This window comes from Hoplias malabaricus, chromosome 14, assembly GCF_029633855.1.
Source record: "Hoplias malabaricus isolate fHopMal1 chromosome 14, fHopMal1.hap1, whole genome shotgun sequence".
NCBI lineage: Eukaryota > Metazoa > Chordata > Actinopteri > Characiformes > Erythrinidae > Hoplias > Hoplias malabaricus.
In genome coordinates this window covers 21,759,275-21,782,411 of record NC_089813.1, presented here as the reverse complement: position 1 = coordinate 21,782,411, position 23,137 = coordinate 21,759,275, and the positions used below count along the sequence as shown (strand labels likewise).

Below are 23,137 nucleotides of genomic sequence, written 5' to 3'. Positions count from 1 at the left end.
TATTAAGAGCAGCAGCCTGATCTATGGCATTGGATCCCATCCAAAATTTGTGAGCTGAAAAAATAATTTAGTTTGAGGAAAATCCATGTCAATCCATGTAAGACTTGGGAGAACATTTCCCAGGAGGAAATACACTTTGAGTGAAGAAAACCCCTCCTTGTTCAAGGACAGTCAAGACGGTGGCCCAAACTCTCTCTCCCTGCGCACGAGGGAAGGTTTCTGTGCTTGTGTTCTGACAGGAGGTCGCCATACCAGACAAATTACACCCCAAAACACAGTGAACAATTATAACATATTTAATATATATGCTTAATACTTACACACAAACATTTGAATTAAGCATATTATAGTCTTAAGTGCCTACATTCTCACGTCCATGCGGTAACCTACGTTCTTTTACCGTAATAGCACAGCATACAACAGGCTGTATTAACTGGGAATCGAAATGAAGCTTTATTGATCTTGTGAGATAATTCCAGATCATTTTGAGTTGTCTGCTCATTAGTGCAGCAATGTGCACTAGGCACAAGACACATATTTTTACGCAAACACATGAGCATGGGCACACACACACACACACGCACACACACCAACACACTTGTTTGGTGCACTTCTCTGGTGTTGAGGTAGTCCAAGAATGGCACAACTAAGCCTTGGCCAAGATAGATCTTCACCAGCATCATGGAAACATCCTGCCGGCTATCTACAGTGGTCACTTCCTCTAGTAGGGTCAGTGGGGTTGGGTCATCTACCTGATAGACAGAGAGGAAGACCAATCAATTTTCACCATGCAAGAGGTAGAACTCCATCACCCATCACCACCCCCAGGAACAAGGACTTGACCAATCACACAATGTTACCAAAGTGGCACATGCTTCCTCTAAGAAAACGGCTAGCATTTTGCTGAGTGGTGCAGTAGAAAACTGCAAAGCCATTTAAGCTCTCTAACACTCCTAGCCAATTTAGGTTCCATGTGCCAATGACAGAGCCAATATATCCAATATAGTATAAATATAGAGTTCAACTGATGATATATGTATATACCAAGCACTTTACATGGACTTGCTATGTTAGAACTGGGATTGAGTTTATATGGTGCAGCTTTATATTTTTAATTTCTCTACCTGTGTGCCTTCATTTACCTCTGCAGGTGAGATGATGGCTTCCACTAGCATATCTATAAGAGGCTGATAGTAGAGAGAGGGTAGAATCCTCTCCTCAGCCAAACAAACCTTCAGCCTCAATGCCCCCAGCTTACCCCTGAGAGAGAGAGAGAGAGAGAGAGAAATGAGTAATGAGAGATGCACATACACAGTGACTCATTTGCTAATGAACTTCATGCCCAAGTGTCACATTCATAGTCTTTATCTAACCAAGTATCATCTCCTGTGTTTCCCAGGGGCAACAGACGGAACCAGCCTTGGAGCAGAGGAGTTCTTTTCAGGCAAGACAGGGGGATCTCCACCTACACAAACACAAAAAGCAGACATGGTTCTACAGCCACAGGAGTATCCACAAAGGTTCACTGATGCTAATAAGCAATACAAAGCTGATTACATAGTTGTCTGAACGTATTTCAATATCCTTTGTTAAATGACTGTGAGAATAAACTAACAGATCTTTTGCATAACGCAATTGTAATTAGGGCATGTTTTCACAAATTTTGCACACTTTCTTTTTCTTTTTTAATGCAGTTTTTTATGGAAGCTGGTCAAAAGGACATCTCATGCCTGGTCAAATGGCATCTTCTGTTGATTTTCTAAAATGAATAAATACAATATAATAAAATAATAAAAAAACTCTCTGAAGGGAACAAAATTAAATATGTCATTTTCTTGGATTTTCAATTTTAAATTGTTAAGTTAAAAAAATATATTTTAACAGTTTTTCCCCCCAGTAGTATACATTGAAGTAAGCAAAATTTAAGGATACTCGAAAAATCCTACATTATTTCAGTGTAAAGTATTCTTAAAGCTTGGTTTTGAAACCTACGTTCTAGTAATAAGCTCACCTAGATCATTAGAAGATTAACATAGATAAGCAGCAGAAGTAGCTGGATAGGTTGTATAGGGTGCAATGCATGACCCAAGCAAATGAGTTTGAGTGGTTACATTCAGGACCACCAAAGACTAAGAAAAACCTTTACAATAAACTGTTTATTCCAACTGCTGTTAACTTCCTGAATCATTATTACATTTTCTTAATATTAGAATGATTGACATGTATGTGAAATGTAATCACTGTATTTTTAAAATGCATTTTACTATGTAAACTTTATAAAATTATATTCTATAGTGTTTTATTGTATTCTGTTTGCTTTTTGATATATTAAAATATTGTCAAAAATTTAAAAAAAATTCAAAATTCTTTTGCACAAGCTAAACACTAAAAACTATGGTTCACAAATAAACATCGTCCAAATGTGGAGGAATGTGTTTTATTTTCAACCAAACTCACTTTTGTTCCCTGTCCATGTGTTTCTCTGTTTTGCTTTGGTCATTCTCCCCATCCCTCTGTGCCCTGTGTTTCTGCCAGTACCACACCCCTCATCTGTGAAGCGTCAATTGCTAGAAGACTCACATTCCACAAGCTGTGGTGTTAACTACCTTTGTCTTTGTCCCTGAAAAGTAGTTGGGTTTTGTTTGTGTTCTTTTGTTTTCCTCATTTATGTTTTCACTCTAAGTAATCTTCATTCCTGCTTTTGGTTAATTTTATGTTTTCTAGTCAGTGTGTTTTGAGTCTGTGATTTGTTTCTTTACATGCTTCTCCGTGTTCCATAAAAAAAACTTATTTGTTTTGCTTTTGTACTTCTGCACTTGTTTCCTGCCTAACTGGCCTTGTGTAAACCGTGAAAAATATATGCAAAACCTTGACCAAAATACTCCTAAGCTCACAGACCATGCAGAGTGGTGAAAAAATATTCTAGCATACTTTTAGGCTTTGAGCTGTATATATATATATATATTCTAAAAAAAGTTTTTTTCTCACAAGATAATTCAGTGCAGCGTGTCAGGTCATAAAAGTGTTTTTGATGTGGAATATGTAACATGTGCAAGACCCTGAGGTGATGGTACCTTGCCTAAGAAGTCGTTCTTGCCCACCATGTCCCAGTCCCAAACCTCTAGACTGACAAATCCTGAGTCACACTCATCTGCTTCATCGAGACACAGCTCCAGGGTCTCATCCCAGTGCGGAAAGCGTGTTTTCTTTATAATCTAAAACACACACACACACACTTTAATGCTGTAACATACTATATTCCAGTGCTGGTCAGAGCCCTGTGGGAGCCCATGCACTTTGGTTATTTTTTCCAGTTTTCTCTAGATGGGAGAGTTTGTGAAGTATTGATAACTTGATAATTGATAAAAGAATCCAATATGTGAGTCCAATATAAAAATGCACAGAGATTGAGATTAGGGCAACCGGGTGCATATCATTGCATTTGAAAATACTTTTCATTTAAACATTTGGTTTACCTCAATCATATTTCTAGCATAGTTTGTTATAGTCCATCTACAAGGCAAGCAGACTAGGGCTTGCTGTCCCGCTGAGGCAAAACCTTAGTCTTAGAGTCCTTGAGCAAGACCCCTAATGATGCATTAGCATATCTCTGTTCCAGTTCCACTGGATTAATGTTTTTATTAATTTCCTTTCACTGTCATTTGTAGTTAGACTGTTGCCATGTGTGAAGCAGCTATAAACATCACAGATGTGGTAATAATAACTGCATAACAGCACCTACTCATGAAAACTAATCAAAACCCTTCTCTAATTTGAGAGCTTTGATGGGTTTGTGAAATAAGTCTTACTCACTGATGTCTCTGCACTGAGGTTTTTGTAGAGGATTCTGGTGAATGGGTCTGATGTGCCAGTAATATCACGAGGGGCCAAGTCTCTACAATAAACCACAAACATAAACAAGTTAGAACCATATCAGTTTGGTTCAATTAATTGGTGCTGCTATATATTAATTTATCAATAATCAATTTATCAATTATATCAATCATTAAATTCTCTAAGTATTTTATACATACAAGGAAGTACAGTACTGTCATGCCCTGGCCCTGTCCTGTCTGTTTCTGTCTGGGTCTTCCTCTGTCAAGTTCATTGTATCATTATCCCTGTCTATACCTCAATGTATTAGTATCCCTGTCTATACCTCAATGTATTAGTATCCCTGTCTATACCTCTATGTATTAGTATCCCTGTCTAGGTTTTTCTTTGTCTAAGTGTCCTGTCATGTTATCCATGTCTGTCTCTAAGTCTGTTAACTTTTGTTTAAATAAAGTTTGTGTTATTTGCATTTGCGTCTGCCTCCATCAGTCCGAGCGGTCCTGACAGAATGTCCAACAAAATAAAGGTAGCACAAACGGTTATTTTCAGAGGCTAGGTGAAGTCCAAGTTTCCATAATCCAGGCTATTGTCGAGTCTAGGACTTCAGAGGAGTCGACTTCCGGACAGGGTGTCTGCTCCAATGTGAGGTGGAGCCGGCGAAAACAGCGTGCAGGATTCTCTCCCTCACTGGAGGATCTGGGGAAATTTTTGGGTTGTTGATGGTTGGTTCTGTTAGCCTCAAACCTCAGGACAAACCTCAGGGGTGCACTTCCTGGGGATTTTTGGCTGAGGAAGTTCCTCACGAGTGCAACTATCAGACCTCCTAAACCCTCAACAACTCCAGTACCTCCCTGCCTCCATGGACATTGCTGCAGGGCCCCCTGCCTCCATGGACACCACTGCAGGGCCCCCTGTCTCCGTGGATGTCGCTGCAGTGCCCTTTGACCCTGCAGAAGTCATTGCAAGGATCAATGCATATCTGAATGCCCTTTCAAGGCGACACCTCACCCCTGTTCCTGCACCGGTGGCATCCCCCGCTGTTTCAGTCCCAGTGCTGGTGGCTTCTCTAGCCACTTCTGTCCCAGTGCTGGCGGCTCCTCAAGCCACTCCTGTCCCTGTGAAGGTGGCTTCCCCAGCCGCTTCTGTCCGTGAGATGGTGGCTTCCCCAGCCACTTCTATCCCTGTGAAGGCGGCATCCGCTACTCCTGTTCCTGTGAAGGCAGCGAACCAGGCCTCTCCAGTCCCTAAGATAGTGGCTTCCGCAGCCACTCCTGTCCCTGACATGGGGAGGAGCTAGGCTGCTCCTGTTCCAGTGAAGGCAGCGAACCAGGTCGCTCCTGTTCCAGCGAAGTTACTGATGTTATCGATAGGTCACCACTTAACTTATTAAGATGGATTTTGGATGTCCATTGACGTTTAAAATATGTCCTTGACGGACAGACTACTTTTAGACCTATTTTGAACGTCCAGGGACGTTCCTTGTTTACTGGGTACCAACTTCTGGAATTAACATAAGCAAATTAAAATTAATGGGGAAAAAAACAAACAAATATAAAACAATCACCAGAAAAAAACAATCCTGCAAGTCATTTTCTAGTGCAATAACTTTTACCTTTCATCACTACAGTATTGTATGCAAATTCCTTGGCTTAATATCTTGTGAGCTTGGCTGACACTGACAAACATCCAGACACATATTACATTTCCGTATGGCTCCATGCAATATAATACTGCTGATCATAAAGCTGTGGAGCAGCTGTGTTCAGCATTGCTCTGCTGAGAGAGCATTCAAGCAGAAAGTATCCAGACAGCTTTGCAATTACTTTCCCACCATTAGAAATGCCATGGTATGCCATGCAACATGAAAACACAGAAACACATATACACACACTTGCTCGTGCCTCTTTCTTTTATTTGGATGATGACAGGGCATTATTTCTAGAGGTGGGGTTTAGGACATTATTTCATTTTCACTATAATTTATGCTGTATGGCTGGATCTGATAGCATACTACAGTCTATCTTGTTTGGAGACTATATATTTTTAAAGCGTTTAAATATTATTTATCCAAACTTTTCCTTAAAAATAATTATATCTTCTTGTCATAGTTATCCCTAGTATATACATTCTATTTCTTTTTCAATATTTTTTTGGTATCTCACTATGGGAAACGCTCTCTGTGATACCAACCACAGAAACAGCAATGGCATCATATCACCTTCCCATGTCAACTGTGGCAGCTCCTGTGTCTTTCTATTCTCATTCTCTTCCCCATGAAAAGTAGTAACTTTCTTCAGCACAGTTGGATTAGCTGGCTTCCACAGTCATTGTCTCTGTCATTGTTCATTGATTGTCACTGAATTTTCATTAGAACCATCAACTAATTTCTATTCCCCTAGTTAAGATGTTATAGTGAGCTTAAAGGGGGAAAACATACCTGCCTAGAAGGGCACATTTGCTATCACTCACTGCTTGACTAATGTGTTACAGCAAGACAGCAGTTTAATTGTCTGACGGCCTGCCTTATAAAAAAAAAAAAAAAAAGAAAAAAAAAAGAAAAAATTTGCCTACTCTTGCTCAGTTGCTTGTGGTTCCATGACTTTGTCAAAGGATCCTCACCCCACACTGAAGTGTCTCTCACTAGAGATTGCTGTTTTATTGGGCAATTCCGATTTTCAGAGCATATGACTTCCAATTTTAAACCGTTCTGATTTTTTTTGTAAATAACAGCAAAGAGAAAAATTTAGTTCAAAGTTTTTTTTAATTGAATTTTCCTATAACCCCAATTGCAATGAAGTAGGGATGTTGTGTAAAACATAAAAAACAGAAATGCAGAAAAAAACAGAATATGATTTGCAAATACACTTTTTGCAAATACAAATTTAATACACTACAAAGACAATATATTTAGTGATAAACTTTATTGTTTTTTTCTTTTGCATATATTCACTCATTTTGAATTTGAGGCCTGCAACAGGTTCCAAAAGAGTTGGGACAGGGGCGTGTTTACCACTGTGTTACATCACCTGGTAAAATCTGGTCTTTGTAGTGTATTCAATTGAATATACGTTTATATCATCATATTTTGTTTTTATTAATGTTTTAAACAATATCTCAATTTCATTGGAATTGGGGTTGTACATCATCATAAAAAATGTGCACTAATTTACTGGACAAACCTTTCTTTTCATACTCCAGCAGAATATCACTGACCACCATCATTAATGACACTGGCCTAGCAACCCCCAAACACATCTTCTCCTGCTGCAAAAAAGAAGGCTGTGTGCTTTGAAATGTGCAAGGGATACAGGGTCAAGTTCTATAAAAGTCCCCATGCATTCAGCCTGCATACTAGAGGCAGACATTTCTGTCCTCCTGAGGATGGTAGCAGAGGGTCGGGGTGGTTGCATCCCATTCTGGGCTTGTGTGTTCTCAAAAAGGAAGTATGAGGAAGTTTGAAGAAGTATGCATTCAAATTGTTTACTCCCAAAACACATTCTATTTGCTTTGGAGACTAGTTCACCACAGTTAATTTACAGGATGCTAATTATCACATAAGCATCCATTCTGCTCACAGAAAATATCAAATGTTTGCTTTCAGGGCCATAGCTTATCAGCTTTTCAAGGTCCCATTGCAGGTCAGCCTCATACAGAGGGTTTTCACCAGGTCTCTGCCTGATGCGGAATTTCAGGCACTGAATTTTTTGAGCTGTGCTTGTTTCCTTGTTGACATGCTGTGATTTTGTAGAGACCCTATGGTCCTCTAGGCAGGTTCCCACCGAGATATGGTATCATCTTAGTTCACTTTGCATGACTCCTGTGCAATGTCCTATGAATTTTGGGCAGACATACTCTATAGAAGCAATCCCTTATATGGAGAATGGAGACTCCAACCTCAAGTGGTAAACCAGATCTGGGAGAGGCACGGCAGGGCTAACATAGATCTGTTTGCCTCCACACTCCCACTACAACTGAAACACACAGACAGTATTTACACTGATGCAGCTTGAGCACATTGAATGGTGACTGCCACCTCTGGCAGTAGGTTCATTATACTCAGGTTTAACTTTTCATGGGCCACACGATCCAGGTGAGAGTAAAAAAAATATGCCAGTGGGCTTGACACAGCATGTCTATGCCTATTGGGTGTGGCCAGGGCTTCTATGACAGGACTGAAGCTATTTCCGCTATTCTCCCCAGCTTGTGTAGCAAAACCAGCAGAAGAGACTATCCTTACTCTGGTTAGCTAACTGTCCTGAGAAAACTGGGCACAGTTTGTAAGTGTTCCGTGCCAAATCATGTTTGTCTGGAAAAGCCATTGGAATGGTTACCCTCTGTGCACAGAACAGTTCGGCAAACATTTAAACATTCAAGTAAGAAAGTGATATTTTAAAATACTAGACATTAAAGAGAATAAATGCAGTATTGTCTGTGTGTGTGTGTGTGAGTGTGTGTGTGTGTGTGTCTTACCGGGCCTCAATAACATGGCAGCGTAAGCAGGTAGTGTGTATGTCTCTGTGTAACTCCAGAGCCACATGGATCTCTCCCTGAACCTCCTCATCTAGATTCACACGTGTCAGATTCAGCCAGCTATCTACACCTGCACAAACATGGCATCAAACTTCACATCACAGTTCTAAAATTTTAGGGTCAATCTTTAAAACACTGTACAACCAACATAACTTAAGATAAATGTCTAAACAATTCTAAAATGCTAGCTCTGAGCAAAAGGTTTCATAAAAACAGCAGGACACAAGAAAGCCAAGTATAAGCTAGAGGTGTATAAAGCCCAACCCCCAACTTTAGCACTGAGCTGTGGAACTATGTTCTCTGGATTAAGGCTGTACCATCTGGTACCTTTTGGATTAGTTAGAGTGGTCTTTGTGATCTGGTAATCAACCTTAGGGTCTGACCTAAGTAAAGCTGCTATTGTGGTGGTACAAACTAATTATGGGTATCTCATTTCAGAAGAAATGTTGGATATGAACTAAGAGTCATATATAACATTCCTGTATATTCATATATCTTTGACTGGTCATGATTGGATTTTTATTGTTCAGTAAATGTAAAGCACTTTTTTATGTTTTTATATATACACATAGAGGAAGTTTCCAGGACAGGGATTAAGCCTTGTTCTTCCTTTCAATGGAAAATCACAATTCATATTGCTGAGTAGTCCAGGACTAGGCTAGGCTTAATCCCTGTCTGGGAAACCACCCCATAATCTTACTCTTTAATCATGAGGTTATTAATTGAGTTATTGAATGTTATTAAAATGATTCCAAATTACAAATCCTTATCCTAAGAACCTTATCCAGGGGTCATGTTAAATATGTATAAAACTTAAAGAACTTTCTATCAAAACAAGAGAGAAAACAGAGAGCTACAGAGAGAGACAAATTTAGAGAGCGTGAGATAGGCAGGCATGTTCTTATGATCTTGTGGGTAAGAGTGACTAAGACCTGGCAGGCTGTGCCAGTGATTCATATGAGCCCAGCGCCTTTTCGAGAGAAAATCTCTTGAAGGCCTCTCAAGGCTGCTGTGATGTCACTGATACACAATTTGCACCAAAATGACTCATGATCCCCCTCATAGAGAGGAGGCTATTTCTGCAGAGTGAAAATGAAACAGGTTGCTCTCACAGATGTAGGCAAGAAGAAAGAAGCACCTTAACCTATTTAGTGCAGTTTAAATATTTCCAATGGTTTTAGGTTTAACATGGTATGTATGGTCTTTAAAAGCAGTCTATGCCTGGCCACTCAAGAAAGCAAAAAAAAAGAACCACTGTGCCCAAAAGACAGAGAATGGATATGACATGATTCCAGACCAGATATGTTTTGGTTTTATTATTCCACAGAATATAACTGGAACCTCTTATGAGGTTGTTTAGCAGTCAATATATGAATACTGCTACTTAATCCACATTACTTAATTTCATAATTCAGTGGCATTTTTATCAACCAAAAATAAAAAAAGAAGACAAGACTGAAAACTCAAGAAACTTTCAGCAGTTTGAAATGCTTGATCTTTAACCTACTCCTTCATTTTTAAACTGGTATACATCATGAAATGGTACCCGACAACACAAATGAAAAGTACAAGTAAAAAGCATTTATCAGAAACTTTAAAGGGAACATGTGGAATCGTATGTTTGAGGACAAAAAAAGACTCTTTGTATGTGGCCGAAGTTTAATTCATCTGAATGTTTTTATTCACTATTTGAATTACCACAGAAACTAATTTTTAACTTGAGTTGTTCAGTTTTGTTTCACTTTCAGTCTGTGCACTTCACGGTCTTGCAGTTAGCATCTCTTGAATCATTTTCACCTTAAGTAATCTGAAACAGCAAAAATAAGTTAATATTATAATACTATATCCTTATATCTACCACTCTCTAAATTTGAACCATGTCTCTCAAAAATCAGCCACTGGATGACACACATGCTCTAATGCTTAATAGTAATAAAACTGATCTAATCCTTATTGGCTCCAAATCTACCCTCAATAAAACCGGCTCCCTCACACTCTCAATTGATGGTCCAGAACTCTGCTACTCATCTCCTCACCCACACCCAGTCCCACCACCACATCACCCCAGTTCTCCAAAACCTCCAGTGGCTTCCTGTTAAATACCGTATTCAGTTCAAAATCCTCCTTCTAACCTACAAAGCTCTCAATAATCTAGCTCCCTCTTAATTATAGGACCTTCTTCAACTTTACACACCTAATCACATTCTCAGATCTTCTTCAGCTGATTTACTCACCATTCCCCCTTCCAAGCTGCGTAGTCTTGGAGACCTAGCCTTCTCCAGACATGCCCCATGCCTCTGGAACTCCCTCCCTCCACAAATTCAACAGTCAACATCTCTATCCCTATTCAAATCCAATCTTAAAACACACCTGTTTATTGTTGCATTAATCTCTCTGTTTCTTGACTAGCCCATGTTGTTTTTACTCTTGGTCCTGTTTTGTAGCATTATGTGTTATGTAGCATTATTTGTTCCTCTTGTTTTATTTGATTGTCAGATGTGATTATCTTTACGTGTTCATCTCACGGTAAGCAGCGTCTTTGGGTTACTGAAAAGCTCTTTAAAAATGGCATTTATTATTATATCGGTTTGTGCTTTTCAACATTTGGAGGTCTTTATGTTGTCTAAAAAACCAAACCTTTTCTGTGCTTTCTGGCTAATGCAGTTAGCCATCTCCTAAATTAAGAGATATTTCCACCTTAAGTAATCTGAAAAAGTAAAAGTAAGTCAATATTTCCCACCTATGGTGCAGGAATAGTCCTCAACTCAGTTTGTGTTTTTGAATTTTTGGGGAATTTTTTTTCCATTGTCTAAGAAAACGACCGGAAAAATATATTTTTTTTACTAATGTCGCCTTTAACAAATTACAAAAATCATCATGTTTTCTCCATTTCACCATTTGGCCAAGACCCTTCACAGGACCTCAAGAGAGCAGGTATAATTTAAGTCGATCATCATTTAAGTAGGATCATTCTGAGTGATGTAGTGACAGTGACATGGTTGTGGTGGGTTAGTGTGTGCTGAGCTGATACAAGTGCATCAGACACTGCAGTGCACCTAGAGTTTTTAAACATTTTGTCCACTTACTGTCCACTCTATGAGACATTCCTACCTTGTTGATCTACCTTGTAGATGTAAAGTCAGAGGCAGCAGTTTATCTGTTGCTGCACAATTTGTGCTGGTCTTCCGCTAGTCCTTCATCAGTGGACACAGGCTTTATATTTTTGATTTGTGGACTACTCTCCATCCAGCAGTGACAATGAAGGGTTTAAAAACTCCAGCAGCACTGCTGTGTCTGATCACTCATATCAGTACAACACACATACACCACCACCAACATCAGTGTCACTGCAGCACTGAGGAATATCCACCAGCCAAACAGTACCTGTTCTGTGGTGGTACTGTAGGGAGCCTGACCATTTGAGAACAGGGTGAAAGGTAATATATATGGTAAGAAGAGCTGGTAAAATTGATGAGTGTGGTGTTGTAAATGTATCTATCTAGTCATCTGACTAAACCAGTTGTTATAAAGTTCTTTCTTAAGCCAGGAAGGAAAGTCAGGAGATGATCTTTAGGGAGAATGTCTTTATTTTGTGTTCACTGTCTGTGCCATCTCAGTCTCAATCCAAAAAAAGACAGGTTTTACCCAGGGAGGTTTTATCCTGAGACAGGACTGATGTGTATAATCATTAACCAGGACATGGTGTTGCACCATGGTCCTGAAGGAACTTTGTTTCATCTCACTGTGTACTCAGTATACAGTTGAAATGACACTAAAGCCACTTGAATCTTGAATCTATCTACAGACTTTTGTGACCTTTCTTTTAACTGTAATCTAGCATATGATGCATGGACTCTGGTCACCTTAGGATATACTGAATGGTGATTAATCATTTCAGTAAAATGTGGTAATATGAAACTATAGTGTAGTAGCAGTAATACCTAAAGATTGAGCAGTGTCATTAGCCAATATTTCAAAGTCATGGGCTAAAGCAGGAATTTGGTCTAAAGCTAAGATAACACCATTGTTTGAAAAAAGTGCATTCAGGAATCTAGTCCAGAAAGTTTGGGTGCAAGTAAAATATTCAATACATGGAAATGATACACTGAGTGTATTTCTTAATCCAATATGTGTCTTAACTTGATACTGGATGGGACATTGCTCTGCATCTACAACAAATGTAAAATTGGCATCAATGTTCAAAAATCAAGCAACCATTGACAATAATTCAGATGTTATATTCTTGGTATTAGCTCAAAACACTTGGAAAAGACATTGCTTACCCTGATTAGGTGGCATTAGATGTAGTGAACTTTTAGAATCCTGCTTGGCATTCACAGGCTCAGGATATTTAGAATCAACAAATGCCTCATTGTCTTCGTACCATGTACATCTATGTTTACTGCAATTAACTGGACCACAAACACTGAGTACATCTAACGAGATGATCGACAAATTACTTGCCTCAAGACTACAAATAAGGATCAACTAACTACCTTTCTTATCATTACTATCCGATTCAACTTCTCATTGTTTGTGGCCAATAACCATTGAATTTAGCAGGCACTTCACTAAAGGCTGTACTTCTGCATAAGAAGGCTGTACTTCTGCACATGTTCCGGTGCAAACAGGAATGCAGCAAAATTAATTAACTGACAGCCAATTTATCCATGATTTAGTGTCATAAATACATATATGAGTTGTTTCTTAAAAGTGTGACTAAGCTACACTACATAATCAGAGATATTGTGAGTTCCTGCCATAGTGTTCTTCACATCAAGGAAACTTAAATGGGGTAATTATATCATCAACATCATGAGCTGGAATACATGTTTGGTTACCTGCCATCATACCTGGTGTGCAACACTGAGTTGTTTTTGGCTATGTCATGTTATGACAAGAGCTAGAGGATCATTGAAAGCCTTGCATGCAGAATGAATCTTCAGTATGTTCAAACAGTTCAAAAAGTTCAAGTCTGTAAGTTTTGGAGTTCTGTTTAGTTCCGAGTTCTTCAGTTCCAGCATGGAGAATTGACTAGGAACAAATCAGCCTCAAGATTCATCTTCAACAAAGGCAACTCACTGCTCTCAAAAACACTCGACACCACAAAGCAAAAATCTCAGAAAGAACTGACTCCATTTTAAGTATTGAACCTTCTGCAGAAAGAAATAGAACTTTTGAGTTAATTATTATTATTTGTTTTATTTGCATTATTGAAGGTCCTATAAGGGTTTTGGTTTGCCAGTTAGCTCAGTCTATGAAACTTAAAAAATAAATCCCATGTTATGAAATTAATAAATTTTCTATATTATATAAGTGTGTTGTGTTTATGTGTGAAATATGCTAATTGAGGTTGAGTGTGAACCAGAGAAAAAGACCCCACTTTTATTCTTAAATACAGTTGTATTTGTTAACCGCTCAGTGGATCAAGCATAATAAAATAAATCAAATAAATAATAATTATTCATTCATTATCTGTAACTGCTTATCCAGTTCAGAGTCGTGGTGGGTCCAGAGCCTACCTGGAATCATTGAGCGCAAGGCGGGAATAAACCCTGGAGGGGGTGCCAGTCCTTCACAGGGCAACACACACACTTTTGAGTGGCCAATCCACCTACAAACGTGTGTTTTTGGACTGTGGGAGGAAACCGGAGCACCCGGAGGAAACCCACGCGGACACGGGGAGAACACACCAAACTCCTCACAGACAGTCACCCAGAGCGGGAATTGAACCCACAACCTCCAGGTTCCTGGAGCTGTGTGACTGTGACACTACCTGCTGCGCCACTGTGCTGCCCAAAATAATCATTTATTAATAATTAATTAATTAATAGGTACTGCTGACTCTGTAACAGAGCACAAATATCATATAAAATATTCCAGAAGATACAATGACTGGATGAGGAACACAGACATTTTGTCCTGAAAACAAAATCTGCAAGGCTGTAAGGCTGAACAAAATTTGAAATTAATTTTCATTGACTTTAAGAACAGTAACTGCCTGAACATACATAGCATACATAAGATAAATACCATAACTTGCCAAAGCACAGTTTCACGTTTGCTTTTTGCCATGTTCATAGTTTGTAGCTGTAGCTGTTTTCTGTTTGTGCTGTCTAGACAATGCTTAGTTGGATTCTTCAGGGTTGATCACAGATAATCACCTCAGATTCTTGTGTTTTTGTTTCAGTTAGAACAGAATCCTGAGATCAGCAAACACAGAGTCCATCCACCATTTGGCAAGCTACTGTTCTTGAATTTACTGAAAAAGAAAGGCATACTAGAGCAGCATCTTGTAGTCTCTATACACTTTACTAATTATTAGTAAATGATTGTGACAAAATGGCATATGGTACCAGCATCTCATGTGGAGCTAGGGGAAAGGGTGTGTAGTGGAGTATGGACCGAAGATAGATATGGACCGAATATAAATGAAGAAATGAAAAGTTTTAATTCAAAACTTTCCATTATGACCAGAACTTTCATCTGGTCCCAAAGTCAGCATTCCACGAACCACAGGGGGCAAAGGCCTTGCAGCCCCCACACACACGCACCCATCAAAGAACTTTCAAGTAACACATGGCCCCAACGACCCCTCCTCTCTTCAGGAAATATCGAGATACGTTTTTATAATGCTCTTAAGAGACAGGAACCTCAAACAAAAGGAAGGGTTATAATCCCGTTTATGACGAAGTGGCACCTCAATGTCTCTCGTTATCTCCCACGGGAATCAGCAGATGTTTAGAAGGGGTGACCTCGAGTTGAACCCCATTGACTCATCTACACGACAACCTACACATGGACCAACAGCGACCCCAAATGGACACTGGCGAAACTACGCCTCGCTCGGGGTCGTCTAAACATTAGCGGAAAATAGTCAAACTCTGATTAAATGTGTATAAACAAATGTATTAATGTCACTTTCTGTACCCTCAGATGAATGCCTATCTTCTAATGAAATGACGTATATTGTTGATTGTTTCTATCATGGAAAGAAGTTCTGTCTCTGAATAGAGAAAACGGATTAATGTTCTTTTCCAGCGTATCATCATAAATGGGACGTAAAGATGAAACCTTATGTAAATGTTTGATATTAATAATCCAGTATACTCATTGTTGTATGTTACTAATATGAATAGGAAATCTCGATACGGGAAATGTCAATTTTATTACTTATTGTTTAAAATCTTTGATCCAGCCTTCCCTCTTTTCTGTCTCATGAAGTCAGTCACGTGAGCCTGAACTCGCGTCCAATCAGAAAAGAACGCCTCCCATTAGGGCGTGATCGCGCTGACTTTGAAAAACAGCAGCTCGACTGCTCACAGTTCAGTTACGAGAGCTCGACAGCAGTCCCGAGAGCTCGACAGAAGTAACGGACCACGAAAGAAAGCGGAGAAGAGAGGACGACGACGACAACCGCAAGAAAACTCGAAAAACTTTGAAACAACAAAGAGACGCTTTCTCCTTCCCGACGACAAGACAAAGAAAACCCTCTCAGACTTCATCTAAAAAGCTTACAAGAGACGTCTTGAATTAGCTGAAAGTATGAAGCTTTAATAATGCGTCGAGCGATTTGAATATTTTCTTTTCTTTTAACCTTGTTTATGTCTTATAGCCCAGTCTAAGTTTAATCTCACGACTGATCAAAGCTGGTGAACTTATTCGTGGCCAGAGTAAGAAAAACACCGCCGAGATAGCAGAAAGTCGTAGAATAAGTAAGTTTATTGAATCGATTTTCAGTTCTGGATCCGCAGTAACCAGCGAAACTTTCGTCCAAACGTCCATATAGTTGGACACTCCTACTCACGACACTGAGCCAGAGGATCCTGCCACCGGCGTCATCACGCTCCGAGTACGCCAAGGCGACTCAACCGACGAAGAAAACCTCCACGCTGACTCAGCCTGGAAACTTCCGAGACCGCGAAATCAAACAAGACGCCATCACTCCCAGGACCTCAGAGAGCCTTTGTACGCAACGAGTGGAGAAAATCGACGAAAAGTAAGCTAAACTTACGCATATCCAGAGCTGAAAAATTGAATCAAGTTTCTTGATAAATTTTACATTAATTAAACCTCAGTTAGCAACACATTAGTCACAAGTTAAACTGCCTAGCGTATCGCCGCAGTCGAATTGGCTTCCCCTGCTTTGATGCCGTGAGATTTCAAGATCACGCTATGTTCAGTAAATATCCTTCTCTTTGTTAATAAAACTTTCATTATTTGAAATCACAATGTGTGCAGTTTGTTCATTAGAATTTCTGAAAATCCTGAAGAACTCACTTAGCTTGATTATTATTCAGTCTCAGACTAATTATTAACGTTTTAATTGCTTAAGCCAATTATAAACTTTAATTAATATCATTAAGTCAAATATCAGAGATTATAGGAGTTTGAATAAGGTCAAAGCTATAAACACAAATTATAAATATATGTATTAAATATATATTCACAAAGGCATCGTGGCGTATGATTAAACACCCAGCATACGCTACAGGTGCCTTCATTCTCAGGTTGGCCCCTGCCAGTTTAACTACCAACAGTCCTTTCACAGAGCTATTCGCTATTAATACTGGTAGTACAACTTTTCAATTAGAAGGATGGGTGCAGGTTTTTGTCATCCTTGGCAGAGTACTGCAGCAGCAGTAACTAAACATTTTTGGAATGGTACGGTGCAGCTGTATGGATCTTCACCATTATCCGTTGCCTTGCAACAAGAGCATGCCCCTCTTTTGGTAGTTCAGTTCACACTTCTTTGACACTTTGTAGTGCATAACTCACAGAATCTGTGAGTTCTTGGCAATATTTCAACAGTGCATCTGAAATGATATGCACCTTTGCCTGAAAACACAATCATTAGTTAGAGCTGCTAACTCAGCCACATGAGCTCAGAAATGATCAGGAAGATGGCCCTGGGTTATGACAGCATGGGGCGATCATACAGCCCAACCCACATGCTTACAGCTATTTATTTCTTGTGCTGACCCGCCAGTGAACAAAATCATATCCGGATATTCCAGAGGAATTTTAGAAAAACACAAAGCAAGTGTGTGTCATCACAACATAATTATGATCATCACTATTATCCTCATCACACACATCAGACAGTGCAGTCATCATTATAGATGAAGGATATATGATATGTGCCTTCTGAAGGCCAATTTTAGGAGCAGTAAGAGCAGCATGCCAATTGCTCCATCTCCATGAGCAGTTACTGTGATCACACAAGCTGAAGTCAATGAGTCAATGGGACACTGACTGAAGACAATGACCTGAATTGGAGGTAGGATAATGGATGTACAAGGCAGTGTGTACAATAGTGCAAAACAAAATTGTAATAGAAGGAGGTAGGATACTGGATGTACAAGGCAGAGTAAACAGTAGTGCAAAATAATCGTAATAGGAGGAGGTAGGATACTGGATGTACAATAGTGCAAGATAATCGTATAACAACTAAATAAAGTGAACAAGTGTGTAGTGGAGATGAACAAATTATTAATTTTAATGAAAGATGTTATACTTTTTGGCAACTTAATATGCCAAAGTTATCTTATTATGCTGAAAGGCCTCTCTTAGCTGGTTTTCAGAGATTTGCACCAATCCAAGATCGGAATGTGAGATTAGCATCCAGAGCAGGCTCGTAAAACCTCACTCCAGGACGTTTACGACCCAAGGTCCCAGGGTCAAGAGGAGAATCTTTGCAAAATGCAGAGAGACACTCAGACTCAAACTTGATTAAAACTGTTTTCTCACACATTTTGAAAGATTGTTAAACAAAACAATCATAAACCCTAATTCCCATTGGTTTAAAACAATTTGAAGTTACATATGTGCACAACTCTTTGAAATTAATTCCATTTTGACAATCAAAATAGGTGGAATTAATTTACATGTGTTTAAAGTCATTTGTGTTTTATATGAATTTATGTAGAACCATACAGGATTGGTGACTCAAAAGTGTCCATAGGTGTGAATGTGTGAGTGTGTGTGTTGCCCTGTGAAGGACTGGCGCCCACTCCAGGGTGTATTCCCGCCTTGTGCCCAATGTTTCCAGGTAGGCTCTGGACCCACCGCGACCCTGAATTGGATAAGCGGTTACAGATAATGAATGAATGAATGAATGATGCAAAATCTTGGAGATGGTCTTCAAGTCTTTGTCTTGTCAAGTGTCATAAATTTTATGTGATGTCACCAGCAAGGTACAGGAAGCAGCCAATCAGGGCAAGAGAGGCTCCAATCCTATCCAATCGGGTATTAAAGGCGGGTTTTCTAAACTCTGGTAAAAGCCAGTCACACACCACACTTAGAGCTCACTCTGCTTCCAGCAGACAATGCTTCTCAGATAGGGTAGTCAGAGAGCTCCCCTGCTCTGCAGACGTCTCTGCAGGCGTAGGCTCTCTCATGGCTCTCTTCAACAGTCTTGGGCCCCTCGTGGTCCAGAGAGAACCGATTTTTCTATATTAATGTTGTCCAAATAGAAACTATAGATTAAGAAAAGCTATAGTTTAACCCTAGCAAAATTTTAACACCACACCCAGAGCATGGAAACCTTAGACCTCTGACTCTAAAAAGGACAACAACACCTCCGGACCAACAACGACGAAAGAAGGCTGCACGCACCCTCAGAATGACCTTCTGAGATGAGGAAAAACCTGCTCAGGAGAGACGTGTCTCTCACAAGGCGGCCGGTCAGCGAAGACGAAGAATCCCCACAGAGACCTTCAGAACTTCACCAGCTCCGACGGCTGCGTCTGAAAGCCTCGGGAGAAAAGGAACGCCCGCGGCTGCAACCTACCAGGAGGTCGTGCCGGAAGGCACGGTCAGCTACATGTTCCCTGTCCATCTCCGGATACATAAGGTCACATGGTCTCATGTCTATCATGGCTTGGTACTGAAAGTTTGCTGGGACGGCTTTCAGACGGCAGAGCTCCTCCGGGAAGCACATCTCTTGAACCCTTTGGAATATAAGGAATTCAGCTGCTCTGTATATCTTTGCAGATGGGCAGTCAGCTAGTTTGGCCGCCCCGTGAAGCTCTCGGGCTGTCGCCTCCATCAGTTCCTTCCAGGTCCCATAATCTTTATTAGCTAATGCAGAGTCTGCATCTGGTGTGATGACTCCACAGAATGTTGTTTTACGCAGCTCTACTTCATCTGTCTCTGGATCTGGAGCAGGGTCTGCTGGCCACTCCGTGGAATCAAATATAAGAAATGGTGGACCATCACTCCACCGATTGGGCACTGTGAGGTCTCTTAGAGCCTTACCCCTAGTGAGGTCATCAGCAGGATTCTGAGCTGAGTTGATGTAACGCCAAGATCGTCTCTCTGTAATGTCATGGATAGTGGCCGCGCGAGTCCCTACGAATACCTTAAATCTGCATGATTCTGAGCGTAACCATGTTAACACTGTACTACAGTCAGACCACAAAAATGTGGAACGAACAGGCAAAGTCAACTCATTCCTTATTAACTGTGCTAGCTGAGCTCCTTTAACGGCTGCACATAACTCCAATCTGGGAATTGACAGCACTCTCTTGGGGGCTACTTTGGACCATGCCATAAGGAACGAAAGGTGGACTTGAACTTGGTGATCTTCTGTTCATAAGTATGCCACGGCTCCATAAGCCCTTTCCGACGCATCACAAAAGACATGCAAATCCCTTACTGCTTCTGACTGAACTACTACATCTGGTACATATGACCTAGGGAGCTGAATGTGGTGCAAGGACTGCAGTTCTCCTTCCCATTCTTGCCAGGCCTGCAGTATATCCAAAGGCAGAAGCGGATCGTCCCAGCTGCGATGCTTATCCCAGAGACGCTGCACCAGGGTCTTAGCCCGGGTTGTATATGGCAGAATATATCCGAGAGGGTCGTACTGGCTGGCTAGCACCTTGTAGATGATTCTCATTGTTGTGATTCCATGCTCTACCGGTCGGTGTTTATAGGTTAAAGTGTCTTGAGCACAGTCCCACCTGAGGCCCAAAGTAGACTCCTGTACATCCACCTTATTTTGGGCAAGCCATAGTTCCAGGGTTTCTGAGCGTAACTCACTAGGTAGGTGACTAAGAACATCTGGTCTGTTGCTGGCCCACTGTCTTAGCTCAAACCCACCATCACGCAGCAATTTTAGGAGCTTATCAACTAATTCCTTGGCATTTTCCTCAGTAGGTAGACTGTGCAAACAATTGTCTACATAGAAACATTGCTCTATTGACCATCTCACCTCCTCATCAGCCATGCTGTGATTCTTAACATGCTGCTGAAGTGCAAAGGTGGCACAACAAGGGCTACAAGTGGTCCCAAAAGGGAGCACTTTCCACTCAAATACATCCGGAAGACTGTCTTTTTTCATATCGCGCCAAATGAATCTTAACAGTGGTCTATCCTCAGGTAAGAGTCGGATTTGGTGGAACATCCTTCGTATGTCGCCACTGATAGCAACAGCATGCTCTCTGAACCTAATAAGGACCCCTAAGAGAGAGGCACTCAGAACTGGCCCAGGAAGGAGTGACTCATTCAGACTTAGACCACAAAACCGATATGAACAATCAAACACAAGGCGTTTTTTACCATTATGTGATACAATGTATTGTGGTATAAACCAAGATTCTTCACACTTGGTTTGCTCTGCTGGACTGAGCCTTTTGATGGCACCTGTATCTATCAAGCTTTGTATCTCCAACTGATATGCAGCAGCTAGTTCTGCATCCTTGGTGAGCTTCCTTTCTATGCTCCTGAGACGTGGCATCACTGCTTCTTTGGTAGAGTGAAGAACAGGCATGCTAGGTTTACGAAGCAAAGGTGTGGCATACCGCATGACACCATCTACTGCCACACATATAGTCTTGGACTCCAGTAGCCTGAGTGCATCTTGATCCAGCTTGAATCTTGTAACGTCCTTCTCATCGGTGTGTGGTAGAGTGTCAGCCTGCCACAGCTTCTCCACACTCCTAAAGAGTTCCATTTCGGCTAAATCAACAGAAGTAAAGAGGCATTGCTGTGGCTGTAAGCGTGTCTCCACTAGCCTTGTGGGGCCTTGGAGGGTCCACCCCAACCTAGTACAGATGGCTGCTGGTCCACCGGGTGGCCCTAGTCTAACGGGTGCAATGGGAGTGATCAAGTGTGGATGATCAGCACCAATGAGTACCAGAGGTTTAGCCTGTTCAAACTACTGCAGTGGTAGCCCAGCCAAATGTTTATACTTCTGCTGCAACTTATCTATATAATAGGAATGATCAGCTAAAACAAGAGGTAAAGCTGTAAAGGCTCTCTTAATAAGGAAACATTTCTTTGGGTGTGAGAAGGAAGAGACATAGAATGACACAGATGTTCCTTGGACGGTTTGAACCTCTTGACGAATTGTCCTAAGAGCCAGGTTCTCAGAATCTCCCCTAAGACCAAGTTGCTCAGCTGCAGCAGAAAGCAGCATGGTACATTCTGAACCATCATCTAAAACCACGTATGTGTCTATGGTACGATCACCATGGTGAAGTAGTACACGTATAACTTTCAGTAGTACTCTGCTACCCTCTGTTGGCTTGTCTAGATGCACTGTAAAATGTAATAGCCGTGATGACTTAAATTAATTAGTTAACTTTACTTGGTTATGAAGATAATGCACTTCTTACTAGTTTTTTGTAAGTTACCGTTAATTGTAGAGACAAAAAACAATTAACTTATTGTCTTGAGTGCAGACAGCTTAAAACAATCAAGTAGTAATAAAGTCTGCGATGTGAGCATGCGCAGGACTCAACGTTCAGTCTCCCGCCCAGAACTGGTTTAACGGCCGGTGGATGACTTCGGTGTAGCCTGCTTTTGTCTTTTGAAGTAAGGTAAGTTGTCAAGCAAGCAACGAATTTAAATGTATTTTATTTTCATTTATTTAACGAAATAAAATTGTGTGACTTTATTTCTGAATACTCCCATAGCTCTATCTAGCTAGTCGTGGATGTGTTAGCTAGCATAAACGGGTTTTGCTATCATATCGTCGCACTTTAGAATATAAAACGAAAAATACACATTTTAAAGTTAAGTATAGTAGATTGCCTGTGAATAAGAAGATGCTGGAGTCAAGTCGGAGAATACATTTAGCCAAATTTAAAGGAAAACTTCCCCCAGACTGTGTGAAGTTGGTCATTTTTTTAACTGTTTTAAAATTCTTTACAGACTAGATTCCAGTATGCGCTTATTCACATAAGGTCTACTATATTTTAGGAAATTATTGAATATTGTACATTATAAAGCGAAACAATTTAAGCTGTCACATATGCGACTTAGTGATAGTAACTTGACTAAACGTTAGCCGCCTATAACTTGTTTACCCGCCGCCCTCCACCACTGATTAGAGTACGTTTAGCTATGAAAAACATTTTAGTTTCAGTATTAAATTTAGTTTCAACAGCAGGTCTTATAGATATGCCAAGGGAAATAGACTGAGAAGACCTGTAAGGCTTAAGCTCAATGAGTTTTCCATGGGGAGGTGCAATGTTTTTTCACAACGTATTCAGAGTTATTCACAACGCAACGTGTATTCATCCCGAATAGTCACTGTACGGGGGGTTCCACCTTAAAACTGGTTAGCCGCACTTCCAAAGTTCTCCTGTAATCTACGACCTGCGTCGCAAGGTCATAATTAGCATCTGAAATGTAAATAAAAAGTTTAATTTTTAACTTTTATGTTGCTTTTTTCCCTGAACTGTTACTTTTCTGTACTGGTGAAACAAGTGAAATGCTACTTTAAATTTTTTTATGACCTTGAATAGATATTTTAAAAAATATC

General features: G+C 40.3%; 1 protein-coding gene across 1 annotated transcript in view; it reads right to left on the bottom strand.

Moving 5' to 3' along the window:
• The window catches only part of LOC136666455 (rasGAP-activating-like protein 1), a 96,077-nt gene that overhangs the window by 51,671 nt on the left and 21,269 nt on the right, over positions 1-23,137 (bottom strand). Inside the window, exons 5-10 of the mRNA XM_066644635.1 lie at positions 8,305-8,434; positions 3,814-3,895; positions 3,075-3,215; positions 1,374-1,465; positions 1,143-1,260; positions 599-752 (exon numbers count right to left, since the gene is read on the bottom strand). Of these exons, the coding sequence (XP_066500732.1) occupies positions 599-752; positions 1,143-1,260; positions 1,374-1,465; positions 3,075-3,215; positions 3,814-3,895; positions 8,305-8,434 (717 nt within the window). The remainder of the gene's footprint in view (positions 1-598; positions 753-1,142; positions 1,261-1,373; positions 1,466-3,074; positions 3,216-3,813; positions 3,896-8,304; positions 8,435-23,137) is intronic.